The sequence below is a fragment of the Alternaria ventricosa genome (assembly GCF_023758065.1).
Source record: "Alternaria ventricosa strain BMP 2768 chromosome Unknown scaffold_1, whole genome shotgun sequence".
Taxonomy (NCBI): domain Eukaryota; kingdom Fungi; phylum Ascomycota; class Dothideomycetes; order Pleosporales; family Pleosporaceae; genus Alternaria; species Alternaria ventricosa.
In genome coordinates this window covers 1,921,188-1,948,201 of record NW_026055681.1, presented here as the reverse complement: position 1 = coordinate 1,948,201, position 27,014 = coordinate 1,921,188, and the positions used below count along the sequence as shown (strand labels likewise).

Sequence of the window (27,014 nt, the reverse complement as noted above, 5' to 3'; positions counted from 1 at the left end):
AGCCGTCCTCCTAGAAGAAGACAACGGGATCTGCCTGTAGTTGGCTGAGTCCAGGAAGAGAGTCATGCATGACGGTACAGAAGACATCGTGCGACGCCGGCGGATCATCCTGCTTATCCGTCAAAGGCGTAAGCCGCACATTGCGGACTTGGTTCTTCGCTTCAGGACTGAGATGGCGTATGAAGTCGAGAACAGGTAGATAATTAAATGCATAGAAATGGAACTGGTTCTCTGAGTAGATGATTTGTAGGCATTCGTGATAGATCAGGCGGTTCGTTCGCAGAATATCCAGAGTCAAATGTCTATCTGGATGCGGGCGGCAGTTCTTGTTCCATTTTCTGTTGATGGATCGAGAGTCGCAGTCGGTGTACAGAATGAAGCGTTTGTTTGACGATGGTAAGACGTACCGGAAGATCTCTCTCCGGATTTCAGATGGGATGCGCAGTAATGGTGGATAGGTATCCAATGGTGATATGGTCTCGGCTAGCGATATTTGCTTCTCTACACTCTCCTTAGAACGACGGTCCAGGCGACGTAGGCGGATATCCTCCGTTGACTTGGGTGTGGGCGCCATCTATACACACGTCAGTGCTACTAAGGATCACGAGTACGGGATGACCTGACCTTCTTGGCAGATGTCTTGGCCGGCATGCTCGTAAAATGGGCGCTTACGGGAGAAAGTATGTGGATGTGGTCGGGGCTAATGGCAAGTCCTGCGATAGGTTCACCCTATGAGACGAAGCGGTCACGAAGTCACATGTGCCGTGTCAAAGTCACTATGCAGCACGGGATTGATCGTATGGATGCTGCGACGACGAGGAATGCAGGCTGGAGGTTTGGGGGTTATGCGATGGCGTACTGTGGCACAACGCACGGAAGGTTGAGAGAAGGTCGGAAGAAGGTTGTCAACAAGGGCACGGACGGCCTTGGCAACGAGACGGACGTGCCCTGGAAATGGAAAATTCACGGGAACGCGTTCCCCGCAGACAAGTTGGAAACATACGGCTGCGCATACCCCTCACATTACATCGACAGCTTTGTTCGAGTTCCAAAGCTTCCACGTCCTGATTCCGAGTTTTTGTGTTTGCACCATCAGCCAGCATGTCGTTCGGCGGTCAAACACCGACCATTGTGGTGTTGCGGGAGGGTAGGTGCCTCGACACTTTTTGATACACACGTAGCTTACAGCCTCAGGTACCGATCAGTCACAGGGTCGCGGGCAGGTAATATCAAACATCAACGCCTGCCTCGCTGTGCAGGCCACGATCAAGGGCACCCTAGGACCGTATGGCGGTGATCTGCTCATGGTCGACGAGAATGGCAGGCAGACAATCACCAACGACGGCGCCACAGTCATGAAGGTAGATTATGCCACAAAACCTTATCATATACACTAATACTGACTGCGTGCAGCTTCTCGACATCGTCCACCCCGCCGCCCGCGTCCTCACCGATATCGCACGATCGCAAGATGCCGAAGTGGGCGACGGTACCACGTCCGTTGTCGTTATCGCCGGAGAGATACTGAAGGAGATCAAGGACTTTGTCGAGCAGGGAGTCAGCAGCCAGACCATCATGAAGGGTCTGCGGAGAGCGTCGCATCTTGCTGTCAACAAGATCATGGAGATTGCTGTAGACACCGCCGAGGGCAACCAGCGGGATACCCTTCAGAAGCTCGCCGCGACCGCCATGAGCAGCAAGCTCATTCACAGGAACGCCGACTTCTTCACAAAGATGGTCGTGGACGCCGTACTTTCGCTCGACCAAGACGAGTTGAACGAGAAGCTCATCGGAGTAAAGAAGATTACCGGTGGTGCTCTCCAGGACTCACTGTTCGTCAACGGTGTCGCATTCAAGAAGACCTTCTCATACGCCGGTTTCGAGCAGCAACCGAAGACCTTCAAGCAGCCCAAGATCGTCTGCTTGAACGTCGAACTCGAGCTCAAGAGTGAGAAGGACAACGCTGAGGTACGGGTGGAGCAGGTCTCGGAATACCAGGCGATTGTCGACGCAGAGTGGCAGATCATCTACAACAAGATGGAAGCGCTATACAAGACGGGCGCCAAGGTTGTTCTGAGCAAGCTCCCCATCGGCGATTTGGCGACACAGTACTTTGCAGACCGCGACATCTTCTGTGCCGGACGAGTTGCCGCAGACGACCTCGACCGTGTCTGCCGGGCAACGGGCGCGAGCCTCCAGTCTACTTGCTCCGACATCCAGAGCAAGCATCTCGGAACCTGCGAATCCTTCGACGAGCGACAAATCGGTGGCGAGCGTTTCAACTTTTTCCAGGGCTGCCCAGAGGCCAAGACCTGCACATTGGTGCTCCGTGGTGGCGCAGAGCAGTTCATCGCCGAGGTCGAGCGAAGCTTACACGACGCGATCATGATCGTCAAGCGTGCGATCAAGAACAGGAACATTGTTGCCGGAGGTGGCGCTGTCGAGATGGAGATCTCATCATACCTACACAACTACGCCGACAGTAACATCCCGCACAAGCAGCAACCCATCATCAAGGCGTTCGCGAAGGCACTCGAGGTCATTCCTAGGCAACTGTGCGACAATGCCGGTGTCGACGCGACGGACATCCTCAACCGCCTTCGCGTAGAGCACAAGAAGGGCAACATCTGGGCCGGTGTCGACTTCACAACTGAGAGCATAGCAAACAACATGGAGAAGTTCGTGTGGGAGCCTAGTCTGGTCAAGGTCAACGCTCTGCAGGCGGCGACAGAGGCGGCCTGCCTCATCTTGAGCGTTGACGAAACAATCAGTATGTGAAACCATGTCGTATAGTCAGCAAGTGCTAACAACAAGCAGAGAACCAGGAGTCACAGCAACCACAGGCACCCAACAGGCCGCTACCACCAGGCGCCGCCCAAAGGGCACTCGGCGGAAGGGGACGTGGCCGCGGCATGCCCAGACGGTAAAGACACAGAGACAAGAGAAGGAGTGTATACCACAACACGGACACGCTTATGCTACGCCACGTCGTAGAGACAGCTGTCTATGAATAATGCGAAAAGGAAGAATTGAACAACATCACGTTCACACGTCTGTGCAGCATTCATGGACTTCTCACAACTATTTGCCTATTCAGTGATCATTATCGGCAGTTCTTCATTGCTAACATTCAACTTCGCATCTTCGACTCCTACTCCTTGATCCCCCTCTCATCCCAGCTCATCCCGTAACTCTTGACCCTACTAAAGTAAAACGCACGATCGTTCTTCAGCCCAAACTCGGCCCAATCATCCGTCAACCGATTATAGCTCCAATACCCTTGCCAAACCAGTTTGTTGTTCTTAGCCCCTCTGCCCGCATTACCAAAATTAAGCGCCATCTTGTACATGTACTTTGGCGTCGCTCCCGGCTTCTCAATATGCACCGTACCCTCTTGTTCCCCACTACCCGGTTCAGGTCCACTCATACGCCAGCGGCCCAGCACGGCATCTTTCATCGGCGCGCTGGGTAGGTTGTGGTGGTTCTTACGGATGTGTTCGGTGTAGAGATACGGCACTACGTCAGCGGGCTCGGTCGTGGTAAGTAGCGAGATACACGTCCCATCGCGGAGGAAGCGTAGGTAACGGAAGTAGGTTACGATGTGGATGGGTGAGTTCCAGGAGGAGGTCGTGGGCTCGGCTTGTCCTGGGCGCGTGTAGTTTACTGTGCTGATGTAGCAGCCATTGAAGCGGATGCGCGGGCGTTGACGGAAGAGCACGCGGTAGGTGGGGTAGGGAGTTGGCACGAGAAGTTGGGTCAGGAGTGCTGGAGGGAGTGGTTCAGACTCAGGTTCTATCTCTTCGCTGTCGGAGAGGTCAAGGTTGGCGGTACCTAGCGTGATGCCGCCTGCTTGGTCGTCTTCGAGGGGTTTCCCGCCTACTTCGCATGACCAGGTGTAGTGCATGGACGCGAAGCCGTATTCAGGTCCGATAGCAAGTCGTTTCCAGACGCGGTCTTCGGTGGTTACCAGGTAGGCAAGGCGTTTGCATACCTGGGCTAGACGGGCGAAGGATCCTATGTCCTGCACAGCGAGCTGCTCCAGAATCTCCACGATGATTTCTTCTGGGATTTTGGAAATTGGACATGGTGGCGCGGGACTGAATTCCGTTGGTGGTACTTCGCCGAGGATGGAGGTGCTGGCGTATTCGCTGATCAGGTTTTGATACGAGGGCGAGAGGCCATGTAGGGAGTGGTGGGCGGTATTAGGCACTGTAGCGGAGGCATTGGATGGGTTGGGATCCTGGGGCTTTGAAGCAGCTGGTGAAGCCGATGCAATTGCCGCTTGTGCAGCTTGTGCAGCTTTGAGTTTCTTGAAGTATGAGGGCGGAAAGTGCTTTGCCTTGTAGGTTTCTTGGACTCCCGAGTCGAGCTTGAACGCCTTTCTGTATAGATCGACGCTATCACCCAAACTACCTTGACTCTCTTTCTCTACGGCCTTCTCATAGTGTTCTAACGCAGACCTTGGTTCTGCCTCCTCAGCAATAGCGGCAGCGGTCTGGGCACTGGTCTCATCAAGTCTCCGGCCGTGTTGCTTCTCGCCCAGATTGTGATAGGTGTATGAGTTGACTTCGTCACCGCCTTCTAAGCTCAAACTCCGGGCACGAGTGTGATGTTGAGCATCCTGCGCGTTGCTTTTGCTTGGATGAGGTTTGCCGGTGGATGAGGAAGTAGCGGTGGGCTTTGCGGATGCCGACGATGCAGGCGCCTTACCTTTGGCCCGGGCAGTGACTTCTTCTCTCCATTTCTGGCGGAAAGACTCAAGCTCGGCCTCGGTGTTGGTGGAAACGTCCTTAGGGTCCATGGTAACAAACCTGGCCAAGATCGGTAGTACTTGTCGGTTAGATGCGGTATGTCCGAAGTCGCAGGTGTCGACAGGATAGGGCGTGCAGGGTACAATGCAGAGGCTAGCAGCAGGCTTTTAGCAAGAATACATGATACAGCGAAGTGTGACTCAGGCCAATGTTCCGTTCACAGCGATTAGGCGTGCATGAAGGGGCCTGTGAAGTCACGGCGAGGCGATGATGGGCGCCACTCGATGCATGATCTAGCCCCGACCCATGCGCCATCTGATAAGCCAACGCCCTTTCTTCGCTGACGGTCGGCCGGCGGTCCAATCACTCGGCGGGGGCGCAACGTGGGCGGCGCGGGAATGACGCGCCAAAAGTGCGTAGTTCCCTCCGATAATTAAGTCCTTGCGTCAAAGCTTCCCGTCGCCTTCGTCACCACTTGTGCCTGCCTATCACCCCAGAAAACAATGCGCAGTACGCCCTTTTCGCCCATCCAGCCCTCTGACACCACCACCCTCACCGCTGAGAGGTAACACGCCGTTCCGCTGCCATCCCGACCACCGGCACCATGGCCACGGCCACCCAGCGAGCCGAGGAAGCGGACCCGAGCGGTGTGGGCGATGTGTCGCTCGGACAAAAGATGCTGTCGGCAGTGTCTGGCAGTGTCCTCACGTCGTTACTAGGTATGCAATATCTGCACATTTCTTCAACATACGTCTTTCCGACTGCGTTGTTCTTATCCCGTCTGAACTCTGCACATCTGGGTACTCGCATCATGGAATTCGATACTAACGCCCACCAGTCACACCCCTCGACGTCGTCCGCGTACGATTACAATCACAAGAAACCGTCTCGAACACAGCGTCACGGCCACGCGGATACAATGGCGCCACACTCACTCAATTCCGCGATCTGCCTCCAAACCTCGGCATATCGTCTTGCTGTAGAGAAGTCTTCTGGATGAACAACAAGGCACCTTTCTGTGTGGCGGGGCCTACCATGGCACCCATCAACCCCGCCGATCTGAGTTGTGCGGTAGAGGAGGTCGAACGGAAAACAATAAATAGCACATGGGATGGGCTACGCAAGATTGCACAGAATGAGGGACCGCGAACACTCTGGAGAGGACTGTCACCTACCCTGGTCATGGCAGTACCTGCAAACGTCATCTACTTCGCCGGATACGATTGGCTGCGGACAGCGCAAGCCTCGCCCCTACGACAGACCGTATCCGATGCGTACATACCGTTAGTGGCAGGAGCGACTGCGCGGATACTTGCTGCGATAGCCGTAGGCCCGATCGAAATATTCCGAACGCGAATGCAGGCAGCCAACTCCACCGCTACCGCCGCCGGACACTTTCGAGACACAATGGACGGACTAAAAGACATGGTCGGCAACCAGGGAGTCTTCAGTCTATGGCGGGGCCTCACACTGACCCTCTGGCGCGACGTACCCTTTTCGGCATTCTACTGGTGGGGTTATGAAGCCACAAGAAACGTTCTGACCGACCAACGAGGACGAAGAGAGGCAAGAAACGATGGTTTCGAGTTCCGCATGGGCCGCGGTGAGGAGAGGGTACGACGGAGAAGCAGATCTCGAAGCCAGGAAAACCACAGAGATACACTAGTCGATAGCTTTATCGCTGGTGCCACGTCAGGAGCAGTCGCTGCCTTTGTCACCACACCATTCGACGTCGGAAAGACAAGACAACAAGTCGCGCGGCACATGGGCGAGACCGCTAAAGACATTGCGAACTCGACACGGCCAGAAGACCAATCCATGCCACGATTCCTGATGCACATCTACCGCGAACAAGGCATGCCAGGCTTGTTCAAGGGTTGGGCTGCCCGGTGTCTCAAGATCGCACCGGCATGCGCTATCATGATCAGTTGCTACGAGTTTAGCAAGAAGATGGCCCTGGATATGAATGAACGACGAGAACGAGAACGACAGGACGCATGATTTGCCACACCAACTCATACAAGGAAAAAGCTGAACAGGTCTGGAGCTTACATCGACGTTAGGCCGCCTACTTTGCAGGTTTCTATGTTCATGTAGGCTGCAGACATGTTCATTATTTTTTCTAGGTTGACGTGACACTTCACACCACTGACCCCGTTAGATTCTACACTTCGCACCGAGCACTCACGTTTTTGGCTTCACATGTTTTATGACTATTGCATAGCGGCGCATTAGGAGCATGATGGTAAAACCCACTCACACTTGCATTGACGGCGTTTGATGCAGACATTGGGCGGTCGTTTTTTTTGGAGCCGTTAAAATGGTCCACAGCGATACCAGCGAGTACGTTCTGTGCATGATATATGCAGCATTCTATAATGTAAAATACCCATTACTATTCACGTTAATTCTTTCCTCTAGTGATGTCTCTGTCCAGATTCTCCAGAAATCCCAGGAACGCCCGCTGGCACTGCTCCGCTTGAGTGACGTATATCTCATGTCCAGGACCCTCGACAAGCACGAGCTTGCTTCCTTCAATCTTCTCCGCTAGAGCTTTCATATCTGCGACTCTCACAGCAGCACTCTGCGTCGGCGACAGAATCAATGTTGGCACTTTGATCGTCTCCAACCACGGCCTCGCATCCAACGTCGACAGAAACTCCGCGTATTGAGCCAATCCCTCACCGTCACTTATAGCTATCTGTTCCAAGTACCATGGAAGATATTGCGGATCTGCGACCGGGATCGTGCCAGGAATCCGCGACAACTCTTCTGCCCAGCCTCGTGACCCAAGCTCCCTGCACGCTGTCGGCCAATTCTTCCTACCGAAAGCGAACAGTCGTAAAGCCACTGGAGGCAAATAAGTTGGTGTAGAGCAAACAGTCAGACTCAGAAGTCTTTCCGGGTATTTGGCTGCGAATATCTCGCCCAGAATGCCTCCTGTCGATTCACCGAGGAAATGCACTTTCTCCACACCCATCTGATCGAGCGTATCGACAACCTCGCCTAATATCGTATCTAGGGTATAGTCATAATTCTCCGATTTTTGAGGGTAGCTGGAGTATCCATGGCCTCGCAAGTCCCGTCGTATGACACGGTATCTGCGAGATAGAACGGGAATCCAGTGGTACCAGAAGGCGGCGTGGCGCCCGAAACCATGCTGTATCAAGACTGTCTCTTGTGGTTTCCATGGGTCGGTGAAGTCGTTGATGATGTAGTGAGTCCGTTGGCCGGAGGGGTGGTGGATGAAAGTTCGACCGGAGGCGTCGCGTTCTAACGGCATATTGAGGATGGGGTGTTGGGTGTTGCAGCTTTCGAATCGTTCTCTCCTCAATCCCTTTCACTTTTCCGGGATGTGTGCTCGTTCCCAACCTTTTGCTCACATCCAATGCCGACTTGGTCTCACTAGGACCGTGTTGTAGTATCCTGGGGTACAGCGGCTTGTGGGGCCCATGTTGCGGGGAAGCTGCAGGGTCCACGAACTACCTAGGTATACCCCAACTCTTGGAACTACGCAGCCTCACGAACAGGTACGTTAAAGTTTGGAAAGTCTGAACATAAAGGCTGTATTAACAGAAAAGCAACGTTACAGGTCACTGCCTAGGTGCTTCGGGGTGGGCTTTCAAGTCATTGACCTTTTTCTCTACCTTCCTACAGCAATCACCCGACATGGCTATCCTCGACATTTTTCAGACAACCTGGCAATCATCTTTTATTTTCAAACTTGGACTACTTGTTTCAACACCAATACTTCTTCTACTAACAATATACTTCATCGTCGTACCAAATGCGATCAAGGTGACACTTCTCATGACATAGCCCATCTCATCTCACCACTAACCCCGGCGGCAGGACCCAAGACGTCGCCACCTCCCACCAGGACCAAAAGGCCACCCATTCGTCGGATCCCTTTTCGAGCTCGCAGACACCGAAGCCGTGCGCGAGAAAGCCATCGCCTGGCGCAAGCAATACGGCCATGTCTTCCATACCAAAATCGGCGGAACAGACTACATCTGGCTCTCCTCACCCCAAGCCGTAAAAGACCTCATGGACAAGAAATCCAACATCTACTCTTCCCGCGCCCCAGCCCCCATGGCTCAAGACGTTTTGTCAGCGGGCCGCCGCCAACTCTTCATGCCATACGGACCGAGATGGCGTAGTATCCGCAAGCACAGCCACGCACTCCTTAACCTGACAGCAAGCACGAACTACCAACCAGTCCAAGACTTTGAAAGCAAAGTCCTACTACAACAACTAATACGCGACCCCGCCGACTTCATGTCCATCAACCGCCGCTACTCCGCCAGCGTAATCATGCAAGTGACGTACGGCTACCGGATACCCAGCTGGGACGACCCGCTGATCAAACGCATCTACGGCGTCATCGACCGTTTTACCGTGAACACCGCCCCCGGCGCGTGGGCCATAGATTCCTTCCCCGCGCTAGCCTCCCTGCCGCAATGGCTTTTCGGTAACTGGAGAACACATGGACAGAAGCTGTGCGAACAAGACAGTAAAGTGTACCTCGATCTGTGGAACAAATTGAAGAAGGATACGGATGCTGGTGTAGCCAAAGATTGCTTCACAAAGACGTTTTATCTGAATGGGCCTGAGAAATCGGGGATCGATGATTTGGCTGCGGCGTATACGTGTGGTGGGCTTATTGAAGCGGGGTCCGAAACTACGGGGTCGACGCTTAATAACTTTGTGCTTTGCATGGTTTTGTTTCCTGACGCGCAGAGGAAGGCACAGGAAGAGTTGGATAGGGTCGTTGGGCGAGATAGGTTGCCGACGTGGGAGGATGAGGAGAAGCTGCCGTATGTGAGGAGTGTGATTAAGGAGGTTTTGAGGTGGAGACCCGTGAACAAGTTTGGCATGCCGCATGCGAGTAGTGAGGATGATTGGTATGAGGGGTGGTTTATCCCCAAGGGAAGTGTTGTTGTGTTGAATTGGTGGTATGTTTACTTTCCTTCCCCGTTACCCTACCCATTACCATTTGACTGATTCTTATTGTAGGGCGATACACAACGATCCAACGCTCTGGTCCAACCCCACGGCCTTCGACCCATCTCGCTATCTGAGCTACACCGCATCTGCAGCACACTACATGAACAGTCCCGATCCTCTGGAGCGCGATCACTTCACCTATGGCGCGGGACGGCGTGGATGTCCTGGTGTCCATGTGGCTGAACGCTCACTGTTCATAAACGTATCGCGCATACTCTGGGGGTTCAACCTCAACAAGAAGAAAGGGAAAGACGGAGAAGAGGTCGAGGTAAATACGAAGATGGAGCCAGGGTTTATGAGCGTGCCAGAGCCTTTTGAATGCGACATCAGGCCGAGGAGTGAAGCGCATGCCAAGGTCATGAGGGAGGAGAGCGAGAGAGCGGAAAAGCAAGGATTGAATTATTGACTTGGGTAGTTTGGTATTCATAGATATATGGGCTCAAGACAGTCTAGGTGGCTCAAACTCAACCACGAGTTCAAGAGCATGCTCAAATGCATGACCTCGAGCTTGTGGTTCAGTTGGAACCGCCGAGACTGTGTTGAGCCAAATACTTCGTGTCTTCCAAGAACTTAGGCATATGATTGATACAAATTCTCAATTTTAGTACCCTGCCCTCTTCGGTGGCTCCTTGTACCCCACATCCCAGATCTTATCACTCTCCATGCCAATCCACCGCTGACTCTCATTCGGATAGTCAACTTGTTGTCTAAAGTAGATGTTCTCCTGTGACAATTCCACCGCCTGGCCAGTCAAGGTGTCGTCTGCGAGAAAAGCGTCCATAGCCTTGTTCACCGTAGACAAAGGCGTGATATGCTCTTTGGGCCAGCGCGCTGCTACCTCTGGTGGACAGAGATTTGTGGGGATGAAAGCTGGGCAGATTGCGTTGACGGTGATGCCTTCTTTGACGAAGACGGGGCCTGAGGCGCGGCATAGGCCTATCACGCCGTATTTGCTGGCGGTGTATTGGGGGCATTGTGTCATAGAGCTGAACGTGTTGTCAGTTTTCTGTGTCTTTCAAATACTGAGGAGAGTGGAAGGAGATGACTTACTATAACCCCGCTGCGCTGCTCGTAGCAACAAACTTGCCCTTGCCTCCACCCGCCTCTTTACTTCTCCTGACATAATACTTGAACAGCCACAGGCCCTGAATAACAGCCTCGAGATTAACCTCCATAGTCTTCGTATTCAGCTTCTTGACCAGCCCGTCCTCATCTACCCCCTCTTTTTCCATGTCCTCGAAGATATTCTGTCGGTCATCAATACCAGCATTGGCGTGGCAAAAGTCCAAACGGTTGCCGCCCCATTCATACGCGCGTTTGAACAGCTGTGCTTGGGACTTGTAAGATGAGACGTCGACTTGGTGGAATATGGCGTCGGGCCCGAGTGCACTGGCTACGCGCTCGCCGGACGAGGGGTTGAGGTCTGCGACGACGACTTTGAAGCCTTTGCTGTAGAGGTGGGTTGCGACTGCTTCGCCGATGCCGGAGCCGGCGCCTGTCACGATAGCTACTGGTTTCGACATGTCGATTTTGTGTTTTGTGCTTCACCAAAATCAAGATCCAAGGTGTTTACAAGAAGCACTCCGGAGGTTTGTAGGAAGGAAGCTACGATACGCCGTCGCACAAGCGTGGTGTGCCTTACTACACCATTGCTCTCGCATCTTTGCCGATCGGAAATATCGTCCCGGCTAAGCTGCGCGGCAACCATCGTCGTCGCTGTGTTTATGGGGCGTGGGGATGTGCTCGAAGACCCCACATGCTGCACGTCGGGAGTTAAGGACAGAGCCAAGTTTACCCCGCACTAAACTGTATGGGGCGTGCGGGGGTGAAAGCGCTCGGCGGACACTCGCGAGCGACGTGCATTTTCGTTTTCGGTAAACCGATGCCGAGACGCATGGGAAAATACGACCCCAAGATACTAGTCATGTTAACTTTTCTGGTATCGTGATTAAGCAGGTAGAAGACTCAGATGCTGAAGACGAATGTGCCCGATCGAACTTGGAAGCTCCCATCCGCTACTTCCCAGCAACAAACAAATTCCACGCCACACTGACCTCATCTAGATCGACAGCTCCTTCTTGTCTCAATGTGTCCAACTTGTCAACATCGCCAGATTGGGGCCCGTATATCTTGTTCTGGCCCTCCGCCCCAGTACCACCAGCTCGCCCATACGCAAAAGCCACAAAGTTCTCCGCGATTTCCCTCGCCGTCATCTTCGCTTGTTCAGATAGATGTTCGTTGAAGTTCTGAAACAGGAACACCGCATCAAGCAAATGTACACTCTTCCCCTTGAACATACCATCCCAGGGATTTGGCTCAGTGAAGAGATACGTGGAAACCCTCCCCTTGAAAGCGCGAGCATAATACCGTGCAGGGAGCCCATAAGCGATATCCGTTCCCAAATCGACGATGGAAGCCAACGCCTCTTCGTCTGGAGTTGAAGGTGCGATACCGTATGCAGATAAGACGGCTTGCGCAACCGATGTCGAGAGGTCGCGGGAGAAGGATGTATGGACTGCGGATGCGATGCCAGGAAGGCGCGAACTCAGTCCCATGGAATAGAAGACGTTTCCATCGTCTGCGCACGAGCCGATCAACAACTCCTCGCACCGAGTGTTGTTTAAGCTCTGGAGCGTACCATTTGATAAGTTCGCGAATGAGGGCGCTTCGGGAATCATGTCGCCATCCAGGTATGGAGCGAGTGGAATCTTGATTGGTATCTTCTGGACCAGGTCTTCGGGACTCATGGCAAGTAACTTCTGAATACGATCATGCGTGGAAGCGTCTTCGAGTCCCAGGGCTTGCAGAACAGCCTTGTAAGATTTTTCGGCCACAGCGGGCGAGAGTGGTTTGAGCATGAGCGGCGTTCCAGACATGCTGATCCCACGTCTGAACAATGGTTCTTTGCAACTCAGATGATGCAATACGGAGGCTGTCTCATATTAGCACACCCCCGATCCACGTTAAGATAACGACTTGTAATAACTTACCAGCACCGGCACTAACCCCGAATACGGTAACATTTTCTCCATCACCTCCAAAGCCACCGATGAACTTCTTCACCCACTTCAACGCACACCTCTGATCTCTCAGACTGTTGTTTCCTAGATACCCAGCACTTCTCAACTCCTCACTCGTCAGATTCCCCGGTGCACCTAGTCGGTAATTCATAATGACGACAACTATTGGCATGCCAATGTCGGCGCTCATATTGACGAGACGTGCAGGATCCCATTGCGGCCAAGAGTTTGCGCCCATGATGAGGCCGCCGCCGTGAATGAAGACCATGACTGGTAAGGCGCCGTTGGCCCCAGTGTGTAGAGACGGAACAGTGATGTTTAGATTCAGACACTCAGGATGGGACATTGGGGTCTCGGGTGCAGCACCAATGGTACATTGGATCAAGGTGGACTGCTCGAATAAGCAAAGGTCTGGTGCTGGGGCGCGTGGTCTGGAGTTATTAGCATGTAGTTCTGCGGGATGGAGAACAAGGGGCCAAGTTACCCGTATCGTGTAGTATCCACGATTTGATTACCATACCAAGTGACGAGTTCGGGCGCTGCGAGCCAATTCTTCACCTGGGCGTACTTGATTCCTAGGAACCTCCTCACTCCATTCTGTTCCACGCCCACGAAAGAACCAAAAGTCGTTTTGAGAGTCTTCTCTCTCGTATCGTCACTTGGAGTCATTTTGAAAAAATACGCTGCTCTTGTCTATTTTGCTATCCATGGGACTGTTCACCTTATATACACCTTCCTCCCCCACGCACCGTCTCTGTACCATTCTATCATCCCCCATTTACCTAGCGTAATCCAACACAACAAACACGGCGTACCTGCACACTAAGCCACCAGGAGCGAAGGAAGCGGGTACTTAAGGCGGGCGTAATCCTTCACGCCAAATCGAGCGAAGCGCGCACGTGATATCGGCCGAACTCTACAGAATCTGTATACTAAAACACTACGCTATGACCTTCGTCACGTGTGTTGTTGGTACTGTTGAGATTGCTGCCGCGTTCTACTCGGGAGAAACTTGATTATACCTGGTATTGAACAAAGATCGTGTCATCGATAGCAGACTAACGATGCGGAGTCTGCTAGCTGATGTGTTATATCGAGCGCAGGAATCTCCATTCACGTTCGGGGTAATCAGTGGAACCGTTGTGCCGTGATGTTTGTATCGAAAAGAATACTTTGGGTTGGGTATTGCTTCCACTAAACTACTCCTTCGAAAGATCTCCTACATGCCTTGTCGTTGTCGTCCACCACTCTATGAATTATGCTTTAACCTCGACACTCTTAACAAGCTCTCCACCTAACCGCTTAATCTCATGCACAATACCCTCTTTGTTGGCCTTAATCTCAACATCATCCTTCTTGCCCGCAACAGGAACACTGTTCCACCCAGGCTTGACCTTCCAGCTCCTCTGCGCAGTGACAACTGGATTCCACAGCCCAACAATCTTGTCTAGTGTCTCCGGGTCCCAGAACCAGAGTACGGCATCGCCGTAGATTTCTAGTAGGTCTTGTGCGAAGAGCTGCGGGAGTGGTGGTGCGGCCGGTGATGAGCTGGTCGCAGACTTCTGGAGGTCGAGGTTCTTGAATTTGGGGGTGGATTTGCTGGATTTGGTTTGCTTGAGCGTGTGTTTTGGGGAGATGGTTATGGTTATGTCGAAGTCGGAGACACCGGGCGTGAAGAGTGCTTCGGGCGAGAATGTGTTCTGTGCCTTGGCAGCATCTTTGCTGTTATTGATATGCTTCAGCAGACGGTCTTCGTCCGCTCGAACAGCTTGTGTGGCCGCCTTCGCCAAGGCCGTTAAACGTGCAGCCACAACCTTTTCAGGCTTCGCTTTATCTGTCCAGGTTGTGCCCTCTTCGTCAAGGTTTGTTGCAGCAAAGAGCACAACGCGGTTCATGGCTGGATCTATGCGACGCCATGCTTCGAAGCGCGTCCGTAACCGATCGAGATCTTCAGATTTCATACCCTTGGATGTGTTGTCCTCCAAATCTGCGGGGTTTGCTGAGAATGTTGTCGAGAAGTCGACTATCAATGGGACATGTCTCCAGTCCCATCGGCTTATCCAAGACAATGTTCGTAGGAAGCCAGTAGTTGCGGTTGTGGGTACAGGCCATGGGTGCGGCTGCAGGAATGTGCGGATAACGAGAAGCTCAATAAGCTCAGGCGAGAAGTGCGGAGCCAGAAGGTGCGATGCAAACCACTTCTTCGTCAACCGTATGGCTGGCGAGAGGGCCAAGAAACGGGTACATAACGTTTGTAGTACCTGCGAATGCATAGGGGACTGAACAAACTCGCGCTTGTACAGTGCCAGAGATGCAGCAGCGGATTCCCTTGACGGTCCATCCAACGACTTATCCTTGATCTGGCGGTCGAACAGCGTAGGTTCACGGTCGTGGTAGATGCGGATGCGGAATGTGAAGCCTGCAGCGACGGTAACATCGAGGAATGCTTGGTTCTGAGCTGGTTGTGACGGATTTTCCATGCCCACGCGAGCAACGTAGCCAGATTCAAGCTTCGATAGAAGCTCGGCTAGCCTGAGCAGGAAAGCGATCTTGGTCCGTTGTATGGCGCATAGATCGTCCGGCCAGCGACCAGAACCCTCGAATTGCAATACGACAGAGGCGGGAGCATGGCCTGCCGCTGGAACGTCAATAGACGCATATCGAAGTTGTGGGTCGGCAGCCCTCAAATGGCGAAGGCGAAGTGGAAGTTCTTCCAAATCTCGAATGTCCTTCTCCATAGCACTGAAAGCGTTCATGATGGGCAAGAATGGCGCAGTCCCAGATTGTCCCTGCATGCGGCCAGCTGGTATGAGGTGTCCGAATGAATCGCTCGAGAACTTGGCTGATTCTGCCACTTTCTCACCCACGTGTTTGCCAAGGATGTAGAGTACGATCTGTTCGATCACGGAGACAGATGCGTCTTTGACAGCCCAGACAACACTCTCAAGAATGCTGCCATCTTTGAAGCGCCTGAGCTCCGCCTTCTCGCCCCAGAATTTTCGGAATGCTGCAGCTTCCTGTTTGTTCTCAGCAGAAGGACCGTGGTCGACAGTGCGAGTGGCGTTGGCGGGATCAGTAGCGAAGTTGACAAGTATGCTTCTGCTTTGCTTCTCCTGTGGACGTCGCGAGGATATCGACCACGACTCTTCTTCGGGCATGGTAAATGACAAAGCCGAGATGCGGTCGGTTAGCGCGCGAGTCAGACTAATATGTACTTTCTTGCAAGTCTCGCCGACGCGTTGGTCATGTTCCTCACCGGCGTTTTCGAGTCCAAGCGACGCAAGAGGTATCTCAAGTGTGGCATCGTAACGGTACTTCAACAACTCCGTCTTCAGGATGAATGCCGCGTCGAAGTGATCGAACACGGAGTCACTGAGCATGTCCACGGTAGCTTTCGCTTCGGATCGTAGGCGCGTGTAGGACCATGGCGTCATCTTGAACAGGACATTTTGTCCACGAGGGCCGTCAAATACTACAGGCGCGGTCTCTGCCTTCGGGATGGTGATGTTGGTGGCTTGGAAGATGAACGGTTTCTTCGTGAGGTCGCCTCGGGACAAGAATTGCAACGTCGACTTGAACAGTTGGTAACTGCTGAAACCCGATGAGACAGATTGTGCGCCGGTGCCAGCGTTTGGCTGCAGGAGTATAGCCATGATTGCAGCCCATTCAAAGTTTCCAAAACCTCCTTTGCGAATCTGACTACCGAAGCCACGCTGCTTCAGCCAAACACGTCCAAGTATACAAGCGTCTTTGAACGCATCAGCTCTCGACGCGGTGCCATGAAGAACCTTGAGGTAGGCCGTGACGTTGGCATCCGATTGTAGTGTGTTGTTGTAGAATGGCGTTGGAGTGAGCGTCTTGGTGGGAGATTCATCGTCGCTGCCCTTTGGTCGCACGCAGTTCGAGGTGGGTAGGAGTTTGTTCGACGGAAAGGTGTTCTCCGGTACCGCGACCAAGATGTTGATCTGGCACTTCGAGCTCGAGAAGTCGTCCGCGTCGCCGTTTCCGCTCGGTCGCACAACTAGGATAGGCTGAAGCTGGTTGCCGTTCAGGGTATCGAATGACAACTGAAACTTGTGCTCTTTCGAAGCTTTGATGCCAGCAGCCAGACAAGCCAGATAGTACGAGCGCTTGTAAAAGTATCGGTGATTCAGGTAGTCCTTGTCTGTAAACAGACTCCTGGGCATTGTCACAACCAGATCAATTGGCAGTCCTTCGTTGTGTCGAGTCGCAGTTTTGAGTGGATAGCTGCCGGTCGCGTTGATGCTCGCAGGTCGTTCGTACTGCAGCTTGTAGAGGGCGTCTTTGGGAGGGCGAGGACTGGGGAAAGGCACTGCGACACCGGCTGACTTGAGCGCTTTCTCGGCTTCAGCAATCTACGGTTGATTAGCTTGTACTGAACTCATCTGAACTGTTCCTCACGTACTGGCAATGGCTCGCGGCTGGGTATCTGCTCGATGATGGTCTTGAGGGTGCGCATCGCGTTTTCTGCGGGAGCTTCCTTCTTGCCGTACTTCAGCTTGACCTGGTCGAGCAGCTCATCTAGCTGAAGCTTGAACATGTTCGACTTGAAGGATTCTGCGGTGTATATGCCGTCCTGCAGACTCGGCGCAGGTCTCTTGGGCGGCTTAGACGCGCTCGTCGCTTTGCCGGCACTCGTCTGCTTTCTGCTCTCATGGACGTCCTCTTCTTCCTCAAAGTCGTTTTCTTCCTCCCCGCTCATATCCTCGTCATCGTCGTCTTGGACCTCTTCTGCGCTGTCCATCTCGGCATCGCTATGATCGAGCGCATCCTCGGCATCGCTTCCGTCCAGCGCGACTCCACCGTTGTCGCCGTCGAAATCGGCGAAACTTCCTTCACTGCCGTCCTCCGAGTCACTGTGCTCGAGCTTTCTCCGTTTTGTCGCGGGAGGTGCCATGGTGGTGGTTCGTGAGGTGTGAGCGCATGCGACGCGAAATTTCTCTGGGACTTTTGGGAGCGGACGCTTATCGATAAGCAGGGATTAGTTATGGCGCGTTTACATCACACCCACCCCTCACTGACAGCTCCACGAGCTCATAACCTGGGCGCGCTTGCCACATGTACACCGGTGTACTTGCTATGCATGCATCATGAGCTCTTGACACACATAATCGCGTTAGTCCCAAGCTTGTTCTGGTCTTTGATTTATATGAGCTATCTCTATCTAACTAAACCATCTCCATTCGCCTTGCTCCCCTAGTACTGCTCTTCACGGTGCCTCTCTTCACTAAGTTCAACCGCCTACGCGGACCTTCCCTCTCCTTCAAGTCCCCATCTATAACTGCACAGAGTACAGCTTTCAGCATGGCTTGGCGAAGCTCTGGAGCGACTAACGAAGCTCTAATTTCCAACCTTGTAAAGAACAAGCTGATCCGGTCTGACCGTGTCAGAGATGCCATGCTACGGGTAGGGCTGCGAGTGTTCGATGAGCCAACATCTTCATGTATGATAACAGTCGCTAGGTTGATCGCGCGCACTTTGCCCCAGCCAAACCGTACGATGATTCTCCTCAACCCATAGGGCACAAGGCCACTATCTCCGCGCCACACATGCATGCTTCAGCGTGCGAGTCTCTCCTCGACTACCTCCAACCCGGAGCCAAAGTCCTGGATGTTGGTTCTGGCTCGGGCTACCTCACAGCTGTCCTCGCCAACCTCGTCGCGCCCAACGGGACGGTCATTGGCATCGATCACATCCAGCCGTTGAACGACATGGCGAACGCGAATATGGGCAGATCAGAAGAGGGGCGGAAGATGTTGGAATCAGGACAAATCAAGTTTGTGACTGGTGACGGGCGAGAAGGGTGGGCCGAGGGCGCGCCGTACGATGCTATCCATGTTGGGGCAGCAGCAGCTGTGCACCACGAGGCGTTGACCGATCAGCTAAAAGCTCCGGGCCGGCTGTTCGTTCCGGTCGCGGAAGGCGGGATGCAGCATATATATGTCATCGACAAGAACAAGGACGGAAGTCTTGAGCGGCAAAAGTTGTATGGTGTGCAGTACGTGCCGTTGACGGATGCGCCCGTGTAGGTGGACATGGAATTCGAAGGGTAGCGTAGTCTCTATAGCCGTCTTGTACCACTACTATCCTACCAGCCCCTCGAACAACTCATCCCGTCTCCTCCGTACTTCGTCAAGCCTAACCTCCAGTTTACCCACCTCTTTCCTGGCCGCCTCTTTGTCCGCAGGCAGGCCACCAAATTCTCCAACTTGCTTCTCCAAGCCTTCTACTCGTTCTCGCAGCTCATCAAGAGCCTTCTGCTGCTCCAACATGTCGGTTATAGCCTCGGCAGATCCCACGTTCTTGGACCCCGGCGTCATGTTGCGCGATTGCGACGACTGGAGGGACGAGAGCTTATCTTCGTGTTCGCGGATCTTGGTGCGTAGGTGCTTAACCTGACGCGTCTGCTCGGTCGTCTGGCGCTGGAGGTTGGACGGCGTTGCGAAGGCGGGGTTCGTTTGGAGCTCGTGGAGCTGGATTCGAAGGAGGGCTTGCTGCTTGTCCAGGTAGCTTTGCAGCGTGTGGATGTGCTGCAGCTGGTTCGTGAGGTTCTGCGACGCGGTCGTGTGCTGTATGAGAGCATGCGCAATGCTCTCGGGGTTGGCGGTCGGTAGATTGAGAGCCACAGCTGTGGACGCGAGTGCATCGAGCGCTTGTTCGCCTTCGGGGGTCAGACTCCCTTGCAGCCTGGACAGGATGCGTTCGTCGACTTCATTCCTTGGGACCTACCGTTGTGAGCAGGGTGCTCGGTGCGCGGCAGCTGATGCGGACCTGCAGTTCTCATACCTCGTCCAGCTCCTTCAATGCCTCCCTCTCCAGGCGCTCCATGACCGTCCTCTCCTCGTCGGCGCGCTCATTTGCCATGGACAGCTCGCGGAGGACCTTGAGCGTCTCCTCGTTGCGCTCGAACGTAGGCACCGTGCGCCCAGCATACTTGTGCGACAGCCATGAGTCGATGTGCGCCCAGTCCTGGGCTTGTGCGCGCTGCTGACGCGCTTTAGACGGCGAGAAGAGGTCGGAAGGGGTGAGGTTGTCCATGGTCGTGCTCGCGGTGCTCAGGTGTCTGGCTATCGAGAGCTAGGCTGAACCCTTACAGAAGAAAGCAACGCCAAAGTGGGGCCAGTGCGAGTGCGAACGGGCTCAGATGCCCCAGTCGAGGGTGCATATGTGGATGCGCTGACGTTCCGGACTGCCACTGCGACGCGGAGGAAGTGACGCTGCATTATCGATAACCTTAAATTTCCTGTCCAAGTGCCGAAGTCGGAGCTAATCGGCTTTTGGAATAAGCCCATGGTGCAATTGGAGTCATTGCGCCATTACATCTCATTTACCTGCCCCATTACTGGTGTCTTCACTATTCCTTAGTCCTACCATACCACACTTTTCTGAGTCGTGCTTGCAACATGTCGCCAATGGTCCTGGAAAACGATGTAGAAGTCGGGGAGAGTCTGCCACCGGCAACTGAGCACGTGCGTCCAACTTCACTCCTGACTCCCACACCATAGGCTGATACAAAGCAGGCCGTTAGTGTGTCACTGCCGACATGGCGGGCAAACGTTGGATATGAAGAGGGTGAAGAATGGGTCATCAGCAAAATGAAGACTGGCTATCCTAGGTACTGTGTGGCGAGCCAGATGGCGAACGTATACTAACCACGACAAGATTCTTCATACATAAGATCATACAAGCCTTTGCGGCTGCAATTGTCGACAAGCATGGCAAAGAGGGAGAGAGTGCAATGCTATTCCCCACAAACGCCACCGCATCGAGGTGTCAAGAATTCTTCTTGCGACAAGCACCAGACCTGGATGCGTCACAAGTTCGGATTCTCGATTTCGTACCGGCAGCTGAGAGAGCGCGCTCAGAAGAGTTGCAAATCATATCACCAAGAGTATCGGCTGTCCTGTTCCCGAAAGACCGCTTCAGCATCGCGAAGACTTTCTGGCAGCACTCCGGGGATGGTGTTTCAAGTCGTAGAGCAGAGTACTGCTCGCAGCTCTTCAAGGAGGGCATCTTGGTAGAGGCTTCCATTGTCAATCAACCAGCAAGGGTGTGCAAGGGTCCCAGGCGGTATCAGAAGCAGACCTCGATTGATCTGGGCGCGTCGGATAAATCCACCAACGGCAACGGAGAAGTCCAAGATCCTTCGCAGTTCGTCGAGGAGAGATTCGGACGCAACTTGGATCTCTCAAAAACCAAGAATGCAAAGTTGGCCATTCGAAGACGCATTGCAGGTTCATTAACCGCGGACGTTAGCTTGACAGAAGCAATGACCCTGGATCATGACGCGGCAAGGAAGAGGCCGGTAGCAGGCTTCTCCGAAGATGATGTTTACCTGTATCCCACAGGAATGAGCTCCATCTTCAACGCTCACCGGAATCTACTCAGAGCCAAGGGCTCAAAGAGGGCCATCGTCTACGGGTAAGCTTCTCGTTCTCCGCGCCTGTACCACTCTAACAGTGTCAGCTTCCCATACATCGACACCTTGAAGATCACCGAGAAGTTCGGTCCTGGTTCACAATTCTACGGCTTCGGTTCATCAGAAGAGCTAGACGACCTCGAGCAACGATTAGAAGGTGGCGAGAGATTCGTCGCTCTCTTCACCGAGTTCCCCGGAAACCCGTTACTCAGATCTCCGGACCTAGAGCGCATACGCAAACTGGCCGACAAGTACGACTTCTGCGTAGTCGTAGATGAGACGATTGGAAACTTCATCAATGTCAATGTCTTGCAGTATGCAGACGTTGTCGTCAGCAGTCTAACCAAGGTATTCAGTGGAGATAGCAATGTCATGGGTGGAGGGTAAGCGTCAACCCTGACCATTATCAAAAGAAACTTACTGACACGAAGTACACAGACTCGTACTCAACCCCAAAGCAAAGAACTACGCCCTCCTCAAGCGCACATGGGAAGAAGACTACGAGGACAACCACTGGGCTGAAGACAGCATCTTCCTCGAGCGCAACAGCCGTGACTTCGTCTCAAGAATCGACCGTATCGGTACAAACGCTGAAGCCATCTGCGACGTACTCAGCGCACATCCCCGTGGTACGTGCCTTGCTCACACTTTCACATCCTCTCTCGCAACCTAATACAATACCCATCTAACACCACCTACAGTCAAGCAAGTAAACTACCCCAAAACCTCACCAACGCGCCCCTTCTACGAAAAGTGCCGCAACCCCTCCGGTGGCTACGGCGGCCTTCTCTCCGCCACCTTCTACACAAAAGCCGACGCCATCGCCTTCTTCGACAACCTCGACACCGTGAAAGGACCCAGTCTGGGAACAAACTTTACGCTCAGCTCGCCGTATGTGATTCTGGCGCATTATGGAGAGTTGGATTGGTGTGCGAAATGGGGCGTAGAGGCGGATTTAATTCGGTTCAGCGTGGGGTTAGAGGAGACGAGCAAGTTGGTGGAGACGTTCAAGAGGGCGTTGGATGCGATTCCTGCTGCACAGTAGAACTGTGATGAGAGGTGTCGAATTCTTGAGTGAGTAACACTGCAGGTCAATGAAGCCAATGTGACAAGTCCTGAACTCTGAGGTTGGCTGTACTCGTGCCTTCACCTGCTTACCTGGATGGTTCCTTCCCATCTGGGTAGTGATGTGAAAATATCATCCTGGGTTCGCTCCTTCCGGCAGCCACGAAAATTAAACGCGAAGTCGCTCCTTCCGCCTTTCGTCTGCTCTTTGGGTTTGTGAGCGACAAAGCAGCAGCATTTGCCACTTCTTCTGCCTTCCGCCCTCGACCCTGACTAGTCTTCTCGCGAGGGACTTTGGCTGTGTACACTGGTAGCAGTGTTTGCTTCTTAGTCAGCCAGCGGGTTTTGTGTGTCATCAGGGTGGGTGATGTGGACTATGCGTTGACATGACATGGCTGGTAGTAAGATCTACACTTGTGCTACCGGGTTTGACTGTCGGACTGATGTGTTTCGATCTTCGCGGATGGTTCCGGTGCCCTCAGATCTAGACTGATTGACAGCTCTTATGACATTGTCCAAGCATCGATCGACAACTGAAGTGTGGATATGCAGACTCTGTCTTGTTGCGAGTGTCATACTGCGCCAGTCCAAAGTGAATTTCGATGAGAGACATCAGCTGAGGCATTAAGTCTCGTGGGTTTTAATTTCAGTATATGTTTTCTGTGTGAGCGATATGTCATCAGAATGTCGTCGTGATGCCGCTCGTGGAGGAAATCTGAATTCCATCTTTCAAGATGAGTACAAGGTGTCTGACAAGAATGTCCGATACTTGGTCATCAAGGCATGGACACGTCATGATGGGCTGATGACAAAAGATTGGATGTACGACATCGCGGTCATCTCTGCCGTTGATGGAGAGCGTAGTTGCGACGAGTCAGCAGTAAAACCGCGTATTCTTGATGGGAACCAGTTTAGGAGTAGCCCCTCCCACCCCATCTGTGACGTTGCAATAGTGATCACCACAAAGATTTCCCATAACACTTACGCCTGCTTAAGCGTGTTCTGCGACACACACTTTTTCATCCTTGGGACACTGATGTAACCGAAGTATCGTCACCCTTGACTTCCTCCCGCATGGGTACCTGCCGGGCCCAGCGCTCATGGCGCAAACACTGGTCGTTGTAGTCCACGTGCATTCATTGGTTCGCAAAACCTGCCTGAGCTTTTGCTTGACGGTAAGGCAAACCGTGTACCTATCCTGAGGCTCTGGGGGTCTGGGGCGGTTGCGCGCTTCCGACAACCCGAAGTGAAGCGCAGTGCGGTGGGCCTAAGAGGGCTGTGATTTGACGTACTCATTTGCGAAAGCGAGTTCTGATATAGACTAAGGCTGTGAATTGAATGAAGCTTCTGGAAGGTACCTGTTCGTCGCTAAGATCCTGTTGAAACATGATGAATGTGACATCTCATACATCTGTGTGGATGCCCTATACAACTGTTGTGTTAACGGTTCATCAACACAGCTGCCTTGTGTCGCTGATAATAGTCGTTGCAAGTGTGTAGACTGTTCTATGCCAGCAACTCAAGAGTGCAGGCGGGTCCTCCCCGCTCGTAGACGTATGGGTGACCAAGTTGATTGTCACTGGCGCTGCGAACCTGCCCGGAATCCACATCGCTTAAAGACGCCCCATGGGTCGCTATAGTATCCATGATAGAGAAGCTATGATCTCCAAAGTTGAACATAGTGCGACCCATTAGGTGTAGGACGCATCGTATGAGGAATGTGACAACTGTGATTGTAGTGCGATAACGGTAGTGCGGAGACTACAGCCCCTGCGCCCGGCCAGGGCGATCCCAGATCATCCTGGTTTCGCATGAACATCCAAGATTCGCTCCGTGCCATGGTAAGTGCATCGTACCATCGGATCATTAGGCGTGCCAGCGGCTAGAAGTTATATGTTGATATAGTTGCATCCAGGGCTGAGCCTCATGTGGCGGGGCGTTAGGACTCAGGTCGCCGTTATGTGGTCGCCGTTGTGTTAACGCCGAACAACAACGAAGATATCGGCGAGGAGGGTGCGGCTCAGCAATGTCTTCATTCCATAAGCGGCTATCTCGTGTATTGATACCAATGTCACCAGTGGTACGAGCGCTCAAATGAGGTGATGGGCCTGCATGGATGCCAGAGCTAGGATGAAGCCGAATAGTTCCAAGGTCGCTGCCGGCGCCGGCAGGCATCTTTTGCGCGGTCGCGGATGGACGAAGTCGGCTTAAGTCGACCCCGACGCAGTGGATCCACGCAAAATTGACCCGCTTCGAAGTCGAGAACGGACGGGATCTGATTTGTGTTTTTAATGAGAGGCTGTTCAGGAGGGAAGCGTAGGTCGCAATTGGAGAAGCGAAGCAGGGCTGCGGCCAATCAACGAAACCTTGGCACTCGTGGTAGCGGCTACCACTTCCTTCAGACAGTAGCTGTACTCGCATTCATTGCTTTGGCCGCAGTTCTGAGGAGCCGAACTCCAGTCTCCACAACTACATCAAGAGTCGAGCTTCTGTGGAAGTGGGCCCGCGATGTCTATCGTGAACGGCGGCACCGCGTGCCCCTCCGAAACGCGCGGACACCTCGACATCCCACCTTGGTATCAATCACACTCCTTCGAACTCGCGTACAGAAAGCCACACAGCTTCTTCTCAAGCTTCGAGATGGATTCCAGAAGTTCCGCCTCTGTAGGCGTGCCGCTTGTTCTCGTCGTTCACGTTAACGGCAGCGCTTCCGAAAGACAACGGGCCGCTTAGGCAGTGCCCAGCACGTGCTCGGGCAACACTGCAGCGAGCCAAAATTAGAACCGCACAATGAGCTGTGCATCGGCAGAGCATGACACGCGATTTGGGTCGATGAACAGCATACTCTCGTGGCTCTCGTGGCAGTGCCAGTAATATTCGAGATGAAGCTGGGCTTACGCCACTCCTCTTTCGACTGCATGTTACCCGACAACACCCACATGCTGTCTATCGTGCGTTATTGCGACCCACCCGCGGCTAACGTAGAGGGATCTGACAGGTCATTCCCAATACCAGACTCAACGCGGTATGGCTCCTCGTCACAGGCGCGGGATCATGAGCGCCACCAACCCTCTGCTTGGTGAATGAGGCATCCATCCACGCCAGTATTCGTGGCTCCGCCAACGCTACTTGCGGCGATGGCATCACTCGCTAATTGACAGGGGCTGGCTTTCGGACAAGTAGTGGGGGGTTATGGCGAAGACATCGTCGGCAGACTAACAGGCATACCTGCTTTGATCCATCCTGGAGAGAGTCGCGCAATTCTTGCTGGTGCGTGGGTACCCCGGCCCAGACCTGCCAGGCACCCATCGCGGGTGCACGTCCTTTGGCTAGTCAACGGTCGGAGGGCTTGGGTTCAATACCAGGATACGGATCCTTCGAGGCTCCAACCAGTCCGCAGCCGCAAAGCCGGCTCTGTTGCTGTTGGATCATGAAGCTCAGATGCTCTGTTCCTGTGCGTCCAGTTTCCCCCATGTAGGGCGCAGACCATCAAATATCAAGGTTAGATACGTGATTCTGCCTCGCGGTCAAGTTGCCATAAGGCTGGCATAATTCCTCCCGACGGGCCGTACTCAGGAACGCAAACGTACGTCAACCCCACTGGTACCTTCCGCATCAAATGTTGCCTTTCCATTATTGAACATGACCGATCGGTCTTCCAAACCACATCAACCCAAGACGACGACCATCTCACGAAGACTTAGGGACCGTGCCGACCAGAACCTATCTGTTCAGCCACCAGAAATTCCACAAATAAGAGGAGCTCGCTCCCACCGTGCCGCAAACTTGCAAACGCCCCGCCACAATCCCATTGATTATCAGACGCCCGGGTCGCACCCACTTTCGCTAGCTTGGAATACTTCACACGTTCTCGAAGACCTTCCATCTGACAGCACCTTCCATTTATTGACCTCTCATCAAGATAGGTCTCCCGACCCGTCTCTCGCGCAAACAACATATCCTGCACACCACGAGTCACTCCAAGACTCCAACTCAGGACTTGCGCATAGCGTTAGCCCACAGACGCTACGCACTCCGCACAGCCAGCCCAGCCGAGCGCTGTCCTTCTTCCCATCGCCATTAACGTCTGTTTCTGGTAGCCACGACCTCGAGCTACAACTGCCGGTTGACGTCGGGCAGTCGGACGATTCGTTCTTGGAACTGCAAGATATGAGGTATATTACTCTATCAGCCCTGGAGGATTGAGCATGTTCTGATATCGACAGCACCTTGGGCTTCATGATGCCATCTTCGCAGTACGGAATGAGCCACTACGGCTCTCCACAGACGTCTTACTCGTCGGGCTACCCACCTCTGCAATCTTACGCAGAGCCAAGATCATCAGCATCAAATCCATACAGCTCGTCCTATGCTTCGAGTCCGCTGCCGAATGACAGCCAGCAAAGAAGATCCGATCAACACAACATTCTACCGCCTTATCAGCCTCAGCATCCCTCTCTTCCCCGTAGCCCCTATCAACATCATCAGCCTGTTGACTCGATGCGAGGGCATCCATCTCCAATGTCTTCTACGGCCCATTCCTACTCATATTCGGCCCCGCACAATAGTGTTCCAAGCCAGTCGATGGGGAGCAACTCTTACTCGCCGTAAGTCAAATTCAGCGCCTAGCGAATCTTTCCACTGATTGAAGAAAGCCCTCAGCCGTACCCTCCAACAACGTACGGTACTAGCGAATATCACCCACTGCCGACTATGTACCCCCCAAGTTCC

At 53.4% G+C, this 27,014-nt stretch overlaps 12 protein-coding genes across 12 annotated transcripts; 5 read left to right on the top strand and 7 right to left on the bottom strand.

Moving 5' to 3' along the window:
* Positions 1 to 10: 10 nt before the first annotated feature.
* Positions 11 to 651, bottom strand: J4E93_000672 (uncharacterized protein; the record flags this gene model as incomplete). Its single annotated transcript, XM_049338631.1, has 2 exons — positions 11 to 574; positions 625 to 651. The coding sequence occupies 2 exons, from the start codon at positions 649 to 651 to the stop codon at positions 11 to 13; spliced, it is 591 nt and encodes a 196-aa protein (XP_049204516.1).
* Positions 652 to 1,101: 450 nt separating this feature from the next.
* CCT7 (T-complex protein 1 subunit eta) lies at positions 1,102 to 2,927 on the top strand (the record flags this gene model as incomplete). The annotated part of the gene is made up of 4 exons (XM_049338630.1): positions 1,102 to 1,147; positions 1,195 to 1,361; positions 1,414 to 2,770; positions 2,818 to 2,927. 4 exons carry the CDS (start codon positions 1,102 to 1,104, stop codon positions 2,925 to 2,927), a joined length of 1,680 nt encoding a protein of 559 aa, XP_049204515.1.
* Positions 2,928 to 3,151: 224 nt separating this feature from the next.
* Positions 3,152 to 4,801, bottom strand: J4E93_000670 (uncharacterized protein; the record flags this gene model as incomplete). The annotated part of the gene is made up of 1 exon (XM_049338629.1): positions 3,152 to 4,801. One exon carries the CDS (start codon positions 4,799 to 4,801, stop codon positions 3,152 to 3,154), a length of 1,650 nt encoding a protein of 549 aa, XP_049204514.1.
* A 554-nt stretch (positions 4,802 to 5,355) lies between these two features.
* On the top strand, positions 5,356 to 6,752 carry J4E93_000669 (uncharacterized protein; the record flags this gene model as incomplete). Its single annotated transcript, XM_049338628.1, has 2 exons — positions 5,356 to 5,470; positions 5,590 to 6,752. The coding sequence occupies 2 exons, from the start codon at positions 5,356 to 5,358 to the stop codon at positions 6,750 to 6,752; spliced, it is 1,278 nt and encodes a 425-aa protein (XP_049204513.1).
* A 403-nt stretch (positions 6,753 to 7,155) lies between these two features.
* J4E93_000668 (uncharacterized protein) lies at positions 7,156 to 8,034 on the bottom strand (the record flags this gene model as incomplete). Its single annotated transcript, XM_049338627.1, has 1 exon — positions 7,156 to 8,034. The coding sequence occupies one exon, from the start codon at positions 8,032 to 8,034 to the stop codon at positions 7,156 to 7,158; it is 879 nt and encodes a 292-aa protein (XP_049204512.1).
* A 386-nt stretch (positions 8,035 to 8,420) lies between these two features.
* J4E93_000667 (uncharacterized protein) lies at positions 8,421 to 10,164 on the top strand (the record flags this gene model as incomplete). The annotated part of the gene is made up of 3 exons (XM_049338626.1): positions 8,421 to 8,549; positions 8,604 to 9,706; positions 9,768 to 10,164. The coding sequence occupies 3 exons, from the start codon at positions 8,421 to 8,423 to the stop codon at positions 10,162 to 10,164; spliced, it is 1,629 nt and encodes a 542-aa protein (XP_049204511.1).
* A 195-nt stretch (positions 10,165 to 10,359) lies between these two features.
* On the bottom strand, positions 10,360 to 11,281 carry J4E93_000666 (uncharacterized protein; the record flags this gene model as incomplete). The annotated part of the gene is made up of 2 exons (XM_049338625.1): positions 10,360 to 10,744; positions 10,809 to 11,281. 2 exons carry the CDS (start codon positions 11,279 to 11,281, stop codon positions 10,360 to 10,362), a joined length of 858 nt encoding a protein of 285 aa, XP_049204510.1.
* A 492-nt stretch (positions 11,282 to 11,773) lies between these two features.
* Positions 11,774 to 13,046, bottom strand: J4E93_000665 (uncharacterized protein; the record flags this gene model as incomplete). The annotated part of the gene is made up of 2 exons (XM_049338624.1): positions 11,774 to 12,690; positions 12,749 to 13,046. The coding sequence occupies 2 exons, from the start codon at positions 13,044 to 13,046 to the stop codon at positions 11,774 to 11,776; spliced, it is 1,215 nt and encodes a 404-aa protein (XP_049204509.1).
* Positions 13,047 to 14,034: 988 nt separating this feature from the next.
* On the bottom strand, positions 14,035 to 17,696 carry J4E93_000664 (uncharacterized protein; the record flags this gene model as incomplete). Its single annotated transcript, XM_049338623.1, has 2 exons — positions 14,035 to 17,154; positions 17,205 to 17,696. The coding sequence occupies 2 exons, from the start codon at positions 17,694 to 17,696 to the stop codon at positions 14,035 to 14,037; spliced, it is 3,612 nt and encodes a 1,203-aa protein (XP_049204508.1).
* Positions 17,697 to 18,103: 407 nt separating this feature from the next.
* On the top strand, positions 18,104 to 18,828 carry J4E93_000663 (uncharacterized protein; the record flags this gene model as incomplete). Its single annotated transcript, XM_049338622.1, has 2 exons — positions 18,104 to 18,205; positions 18,262 to 18,828. The coding sequence occupies 2 exons, from the start codon at positions 18,104 to 18,106 to the stop codon at positions 18,826 to 18,828; spliced, it is 669 nt and encodes a 222-aa protein (XP_049204507.1).
* A 54-nt stretch (positions 18,829 to 18,882) lies between these two features.
* Positions 18,883 to 19,837, bottom strand: J4E93_000662 (uncharacterized protein; the record flags this gene model as incomplete). Its single annotated transcript, XM_049338621.1, has 2 exons — positions 18,883 to 19,524; positions 19,586 to 19,837. 2 exons carry the CDS (start codon positions 19,835 to 19,837, stop codon positions 18,883 to 18,885), a joined length of 894 nt encoding a protein of 297 aa, XP_049204506.1.
* Positions 19,838 to 20,211: 374 nt separating this feature from the next.
* J4E93_000661 (uncharacterized protein) lies at positions 20,212 to 22,263 on the top strand (the record flags this gene model as incomplete). Its single annotated transcript, XM_049338620.1, has 6 exons — positions 20,212 to 20,268; positions 20,320 to 20,414; positions 20,462 to 21,220; positions 21,266 to 21,601; positions 21,657 to 21,847; positions 21,920 to 22,263. The coding sequence occupies 6 exons, from the start codon at positions 20,212 to 20,214 to the stop codon at positions 22,261 to 22,263; spliced, it is 1,782 nt and encodes a 593-aa protein (XP_049204505.1).
* Between the last annotated feature and the right edge of the window lie 4,751 nt (positions 22,264 to 27,014).